This window comes from Varanus komodoensis, unplaced genomic scaffold (assembly GCF_004798865.1).
Source record: "Varanus komodoensis strain SLA01 unplaced genomic scaffold, ASM479886v1 scaffold49, whole genome shotgun sequence".
NCBI classification, from domain to species: Eukaryota; Metazoa; Chordata; class Lepidosauria; order Squamata; family Varanidae; genus Varanus; species Varanus komodoensis.
The window spans coordinates 2,980,278-2,988,337 of record NW_025336072.1 but is presented as its reverse complement, the minus strand read 5'-3'; the positions used below and the strand labels follow the sequence as shown (position 1 = coordinate 2,988,337).

General features: G+C 38.6%; 1 protein-coding gene across 3 annotated transcripts in view; it reads right to left on the bottom strand.

Annotated features, from left to right (window-relative positions):
• Window positions 1-7,651, bottom strand: part of EDRF1 (erythroid differentiation regulatory factor 1) — a 29,614-nt gene extending 21,963 nt beyond the window's left edge. For 2 of the 3 annotated variants that reach the window (XM_044445605.1, XM_044445604.1), the window contains exons 1-6: window positions 7,435-7,650; window positions 5,860-6,068; window positions 4,687-4,753; window positions 3,390-3,515; window positions 2,205-2,329; window positions 935-1,094 (exon numbers count right to left, since the gene is read on the bottom strand). In XM_044445605.1, coding sequence (XP_044301540.1) covers window positions 935-1,094; window positions 2,205-2,329; window positions 3,390-3,515; window positions 4,687-4,753; window positions 5,860-6,068; window positions 7,435-7,548 — 801 coding nt within the window. In that variant the 5' untranslated portion in view covers window positions 7,549-7,650. Of the gene's footprint in view, window positions 1-934; window positions 1,095-2,204; window positions 2,330-3,389; window positions 3,516-4,686; window positions 4,754-5,859; window positions 6,069-7,434 lie in introns of all 3 variants that reach the window. The other variant, XM_044445603.1, reaches the window with a different exon arrangement.
• Between the last annotated feature and the right edge of the window lie 409 nt (window positions 7,652-8,060).

Below are 8,060 nucleotides of genomic sequence, written 5' to 3'. Positions count from 1 at the left end.
CCTGGTTGCGCTGCCTGTGGCAACGAGAGACCTGCCATTCCCCTACTAGATCATAGACCTGAAAGTATCATGTGTGTACAGAGTACCATAGGGCTAGCTTTCTTATTTTCTTGTCCTTTGCTACAAAAAGGCATCATCATGCAGGGGAGTGCAGTCAGATTTGGGTGTTATACAACTGTCACGCTGCTATCTACTTTTCCTCACTCTTTTCTTCCTTTTTACAATCCCACATCCTTTATCTTTCTCCTTTGAACCCTGTATGCTGCTGTTTTAATAAACTTATTTTTATCCCCTGAAATTGTGCTTGAGTGAGTCTTGAGCTAATTCTGATGTCTTGGCTGTGGGACTGCCACTTTCAAAAAGGAGAAGGCTTGCAGACACCACCAATACCAGTTATAATGACAGAAGCAGTTGCCATCACTCCTTCTCAGTAGTGGCTGCTGTTTCTAACAGCCATTGTTACTCATTCATTATCAAATTAACAGTAATAGATATAAGCAATAATCCACAGTCTATGTTCAACTTCCTTGCCAGATATACCATCACAGACAATATACATACCAAAGAAAGGAGAGGGGACTGGGCCCAACCTTATCAACTGTGTTGCACAAGACCGTGGGAGGCAGCAATGGCTGCTGTTAAAGCAATGTCAAAGACATGCAGTAGGGTCCATAGAAAGCTATAGTAGCTTTCAAACTCACTCTGTGGACATTGGACTGCAGCCTACATATTAGTACCTAGTTTATACAAAGCAATAATTACAAAATAGCAACAATTTATGAAAAGAAAGCCAAGTTTTCACAAAGTTTTTAAGAATATTTTAACTGGGCACTGCAAAAGGATTTTAATGGTTTCCCTTTTCACAAAACAGTTACCATGCTTAGAAATGTCTCTATAAAAGTAATGTATATGCTTTATAAGTCTGCAAATTAACCTGATTAGAAGCACTTGCATCTTCAGAAAGTGAAGAAGGCATTTCAAAAGGTGCGGGCCAAGAAACCCTTCCTGCTTGATCCGTTTCATTTTGAGTTGTTTCTTCTTGATGCTGCTCTTCAGGGGTAGGAACAGGCTGAGCAGCTCCATCACCATTAATGCTGACAAGAGAGATGTTGCAATTTTAGCCAGAAGTCTTTTGGGGTTCGGATTATCTTACAACAGTAACATTTTGGATATGTTTTAATATCTCCTTATTAGCAACTAAAGTTAGCATCTAGAACTCTCTTCAGATCTGATTTTCAATTATATGATTTCCAAGAGCCGAAATGTGAGGGCTTTTTAGAGTAGGCACTTTGTCACAAAGTCCTAAAAGAAGGAGTTAGTAGGACTACTTCTGGGTAAATTACAGAACAAAATGTGAGCTAGGGGGATGCTAGTTACCCCAGAATGCAGGATGAATTAAGCACATCACTGGATGGCATGTGTCACTGTTCCCTGATCTTCCATCTCATTTCTTCTGTGTGACTGCACATACACAGTCTTCCTGTTTCTGAGGGTTTCAATTCTCTGGTTTATTTATTCAGCAGACCTTCAGACTCTCCCAATCATGCAAATACCTCCCAAAGGATCGAGCCTACTTTGGCTGCAATCCTGTCAGCATTCAGCCACAAAAGCTCACTATTACAAGTAGTTATCACATACAGTCTATATTTGTTATAAATGTAGGCATTTTCAGCTTGGATGACAGTAGTAATACAGTGGTAATCCAAATGGTTTAGATCTTTCTAAGCTGTCCCTTAGAAAAACTGCCAAATATCCAAAACATTTTCAAATGCCCACAATTTTCTAGCATTTTTCCAAAACATTGCTGCCATCCAAAATACTGCACTTATGAACTTTTTAAGCTCCCTACTTCTGGCAGCAACTCTGCCCTTCTCCATAAGCCTCCTTGAAGATTGGGAAACCCTATGGAATGACACTAATAGAAAAAAAGGCTGAAACCAGAAGATTATTTTGCCCTTTTTTCCTTGTGGATCAGCCAATGTTCCAGAAAATTCCATTGGATGCTAAATTCCAAAGCACTAGCCATTAGTTTCTTGTTACATAAAAAAGATTCGCCTGGAACTTGAATGACTAACAAATGTAATGTGACATTAGCTTTCAAAAGCTTAGTTTTATATAAGATGTAAATACATTGCAGAATAAGAAAGTAGCTACTAGTTTGATTTCAAGGCAACAGAACAGCTTATGTAAAAAAATAAAGATACCTGTAATATAAAAACTTGGAAAGTATAGCTTTCTGGTACCAGTGTTCTTTGCTCTTCTTCTTTCGTTGCCACTTTTGATCTATTAATCTCTGATAGAATTCTTTTAGCCACGTCCAATCTCCAGTCTAAGTGACATGCATAAGAATGCAATTATTATAAGTTGTGGTGTCACAGTTAATAAGTTAACACAGCATTTTTATCCTATTTTATGCAGTTATTGTCTTCCAAAGCAGCTTATGCTCATTCAAAAGAGAGAACCAGGTCCCTCCATCAGGCTTGTAAACTAAAAGGACAAAGTGCACAAGGGAAGAGGAAGGATTAGAGGGGGAAAAAACAGAAAAGATCAATTTATAAGGTCAGTATGAAGTGGTAAGCTAGAAACAGACAATTACATCCAAATTAGTCTAGGCTGATTCTTCTTTGTTGATGAGCTCACTTCTCTGATTAATGTGATGGTTCTTCTGTGCCTTTGTTCTGAGTATTAGTTCAACAAAGTTGCTTGGAACTTCTTGACTCCTTAAGTGGAGTAAATGTTGAAACTTTTAATACTAAGTTTAGTGCAGGTGTACTGAATGCTAACTCTCAGGCTACTCCAGAGTAGGTGAATACAGCAAAATCTTATTCTAATTCCTTGATGGATAGAGGACTACAACAAAATGATTTGTGCACAGAATAGTGTTTAGCAGATGGTTAGGCATTCATTTTCTGAACAAGACTTAATGGAGTATAAATGCTTTAAGATCCTGGTTAAAGGAGTCCTTAGGCAGGCTAAGTGAAATGGCTGACCGCAGTTTTGTGGTAGCTTTGCTACATACCAGTAGAGATTACAGGCCCATAGGTGTTCTTTTTCATTCAGTTAGTCTAAAAATCACCTTAAAATTAATTTTCTTTTGTGCAATGGTGAATGAAATATATTGTGTATATTAAATATATTGCAAACACATTAATTTACAATATGAAAATGCAATTCATTTTACAGCCCCCAGGTTCTGTGTCAAAGTCCTCACACGCTCCTTGAGGTACAAAAAGTTGAACCACCGTGATCTATCATAACTACTGCTTTGTACACTGCTACACATCTATGCTTCTCATAGTTTCACCAAGTGGAAGAGGATGGAGGTAAGGCAGCATTACAGACTAGAAATATACTATTGTCAAATAAATTAATACAATAATATTTATCACCTGTGATGATCTCATGAAAAGCTCTTGAATATCTAGATCATCCAATAAAAGTGTTCTCCCAATGCGATGTACTGCCATGCTGACATGAGATTTGCTGTAAGGTATCTTAAGCAGCTTTTTAATATTCTGCAAACCAAAAGAAACAAAACTTCAGTTATTTTAGACAATTACAGCACATTTAAATTGGAGACTTTCCAGATGGGACATTTTGAACAGGAACACATTTAACAAAAATAGGAGTATTTCCAAAGCAGTATATGTCAGTTGTTTTTGTGGCAACTAGGTCTGACAAGATACCCGCATTGACAAAACATAGATACAGTCCTTGTTCTGCCCTGGAGCCACAGTACCTAGAATTTGGAATCCTAAGCAAATGAAAAATGAAATAAACAAGCAACTATAAGCCTAAATATTTGGATGGTCAAACCAGGGTTTGGGGTTATGGTTATATCTAAATTGAGCAAGTGATAAAGCAATCTGAGATTGTGAATGGAAGAGATTTTTAGTCACTGATTTGCAATGTTCTGAACTTCACCTGGTAGTAGAAAATTTCTTATATACATCTTATTTGCTCATTTAATACAGGGATCTGTACTGATAAGGGAGATATTGCATGATCTGAACCATAACCTTTTCTTTCAGTGGCACTCTGAACTAAACAGTTGTGGGACTTAAGATATTAGTTACTAACTGCACCCTTAAAATAATAACATAATTTTTAAAAAATCAAACAGCTTTCAAGGATTACACCTAATGACGCAAACAATTTAAAAACATTCTAGGTTGCCTACTCCTACTCTCAAGCAATTCATAAAAGGTTTTTCGTTCAATTCAGTGGTGATGGATATAAGGTTCCTATGCAGGGCTGCACTGCTGCATTCTTTCCACCCTGTATATCAGCTAGAGATTTGAGGTGCTTTGGAAGTCTGGGGGTGGGGGGAAGAGGAGGCTGCAGTTCTATTTGTATTCTGTACTCTGGCAGACCTGGTTTCCTTCTTTCCTAGAACACCCTTGTTGTCTCAACCCTTCTCAGAGGTTGTAAGAGGCAGCTGATACAGTTGCTACCAACTGACATTGTGCTTCCCCCTTAAAAGATGACATAAGTGTTTTAAATGAATGCATTTACCATACATTTATTCATACAACACTGATAAATGAACACAAAGTACTGTGTTCATAAAATCAGGATTCACTATGGGAAATTTTTCACATGAGTCTTCCCAACCTTATCCCATAAAATGATTTTACCAACAATTTTGTGGTCTATCTTGCATTATTTCACTACAAGCATACCTACCTCAGAATCAGATACAACATCCACATCATTTCCAATTGAGTCGATAAAGTCATATGCCATACCAAAGCTATTGGCAAAAACATACACATAATTATTTGAAATAGTACATTGTCATCAAACATTGCATTTTATCTGTTTAATATTAAACATGGAATTATAGTACTATGAGTTAAATAAATGACTTGCAGTACCAGTTATTTAAATGAAGAGAACATTAGCAATAATTAGCTGGATCACAGAGATCTGTGAGTGAAACTCCACTCACAGAAAGTGCAATATTTGTGCTGATTCCCTTCCTCCACCACACTTGCACAAATGTGAGGTGTATTCCTCACACTCCAGAAACCTGCTACAGTATTGAGGGTTCTTCTGGAACAGTGTGGAAGGTCACAGAGGAAACTGCAGGGAGGAATCTGTGGAAGTTAGCTTCCACCCTTTCTGTTTCCAGGATCACAACTCCTTCTGTAAACAGAAGGAAAAGATCCTCTTGGCAAGTTTGAATATACACATTGAGTATGGAAGATTTTCCCTATGAATGCAATGTCAAAGCACATTAAGAACTATTCTATAGCTACTTCAAAGTACTGAAACACATCTTTGTTCAACAATGTTCTTGGCCTTTTGTTCTATTTCTTATGAGCTGCGTGCACTTTGTTTTTGTTTCTCATTAGATGGGTCCCAAGCAAGTGTATTTCAAGATGTTTTGATTTACCACGTTCTAATTATGCCTGTGCTATACTCATAAAGGAGTCCCTGTGGATTTTACTCCACTTAGCCAGTGGCTAATAGGGGGCAGTGCTCATCTCCATTTCTGAGGCTATGAGCCAGCACTGTCCAAAGATGATCCCAGGCTCATGTGACCAGCATGACATCACAGAGTGCTGTTACCTTCCCACCAAGGTGGTAACCATTTGTCTACTCATGCTATACTTATATCTGTAGCATATTTTCCTCATGATTCCATCTCAGGGCATTACAATCACATTAATGTTTTATATTCATATATGAACAACCATACAAATTAAGTTATCTTAATATTTTATAAAGCCTAAAATGTTTGACATTTTCACTAAACCAAAACATGATTTAAAATCATCCTTTTTGGATTATATTAACCCCTCTAGAAATTCTACCATGTGTTCCTTTAGCATGGATTAAGCATGAATAATTTACCTTGAAAATGGCTTGCTTTTCTTGCTACTACCAAGAATAGTTGCCCCTGCTGGTCCCAGTTTGGCACTTTCACGTAACCAATTAGCAGGTGGAAGTTTCAGATCAGTCTTCTCTTGAAGACGAGCAAAAGCTGCCTGAGGTGGAGCAGATGAATACTTTACCACAGCACTGCTCTTTACTTCATTGCCTCCAAGAAATAACACAGATCCCTAGTTTGCATAAAACAATGAAGAGTTTAATTAGTAAAGAGGTTCTAATGCAATTACTCCTCATTACAGCTATCATTACATGCTGCCTATATTAGAGTGTTTTCATTTAAAAAACTACCCAAAGCAATGTGCAATGATGATACCAGCTCAATTTTAACACCTTAGACTTAAATACAATCAATTTTTTCCAAACTAAATACAAACATGTGAAAATATAATAGTTAAAACTATGATCCAAATTATCTGGTAACAGAAATTCACTGATACTGATGGGTATTTCATTAATCCAGCACCTTTGCTTGATAAGACTAAATAGAAATTAGGGCAGTTAAATCAATGATATGGTTTCAATACTGTTTAAGGAGACTGAACTTGCCCTGAATTTTGCCAACATGTTTGTAGCTCTTCAGAACAGCTATATGCCAGTATAACCCAGAAATTCCATAAGTAAATAGACCTTTTTATTTTGGGACAAGGAGGCAAGCCTGCCACAATAACCAAGATTTCCCCAATAGGAAGGGAAGGAAGTAACTCTGTGACAGCTTCACGATGTTTCCATTAACTAAAATACATGACTGCAGTACAGCTTGATGACCACAGTAGACAGATGTGACAATCAACTACCGTGTCCCTTTTAGTACACATTCCTAATGTGCTTCTATGAGGACTAGGGTAAGAAGTGAAGAATTCTGATGGTCCCCCAAGGCCATGTCTGAGAATCTAAATATATTTCAACAGTCACGGGAAGGAATGGAACAACTATCAAAGCTATTTCCTACAGCTATTTTTTTGATGTTCCTGGTACACCCACATATTGAAGCAGAACAATTTTGTCTTTAAAGCATTTTTACTATAAGGTTTTTATACATTTCTTGACTCATTTTGTGTCAGACCTTTTAAAAAACGCACTTCTTTCTTCCCTGTTGAGCAGCTGGCAACCATAGAAATCAAATAAAATAACACAGGGAAACATCGGAATGTGAAACTGCGGAACAGTGAGTGGGGAAAAAATTCGTCGCCTCATAAAGTTAGCATCGAAACTCAAGGGAACTCCTACTTCACCTTCTCATGCTTCGAAGCTTGAGTTACTGACAGAACTCGCTCACAAAGAATGTTAGTCCATTACACAAAAACTAACGAAATTTGTGGCACTCTAAAGACTAAGAAACGTATTCTAGCGAAAATACAGGCTGCAACTAAACACTTTGTGTTGATCTATATATTACCAAACGTGAGAAAATCCTACTCGCGCTTCTACCCTAAATTTGGCAACATAGAAAGTAAGCCTTCAGGAGAAATACCAAAAGCGCAGGGCTCAGCGGTGTAGGGAAAGGTAGTATCTGCACATCTACTCGTGCTTAGATACCTGTTTGGGCTCTTCTCGTTCCCCTTTTAGAGAAGCTGGAACAGGGGCAGGCGCCCCCGTGTCACTTCCTCCAGCACGGCCCATCTCGGCCCTTGTTCCCCGGGGGTCCCCCATTCGCCTTGCTCGCAGCAACGACCAGAACAGCTGCAACCGGAAGCCGGGCGCCCTTCCTCCGATGGGGAGGTCTGTATAACCTCGAAGCAACCGGAAAGAGCGAGAAACAGCCACACAAGACCAAGCTCCTCCCCTTTCCATGCGTTCCTCACAAAGAAACGACAGCCGAGCTCTCGCGAGATCGCTCGTGACTCGCTCCGACTCCGCTCTTGCAGGAAGGGGTGGGGGCGCTGAAGGTGGATTTTAAGCTGCGGGTGTGGTGAACTGTTTGGCGAAATAGATGCTCTAGGCGAATTAGGAAGATAGCATCGATTTACCATAGCTGTGTGGCCAGTTAATTACCCGTTTGAAAGATAACTAATTGAAGTTGTCTTTTTGTCCTTCTGACCTACCTTTAAGTGTTGCCAAATTGTTTAGTATTAATAAGAATTTGCCTACTATTGGATGACTTATAGCGGATCCAAACTCCTTGCAAGTTTACTCAGAAGCATGCGATTTAAATCAATGGGATT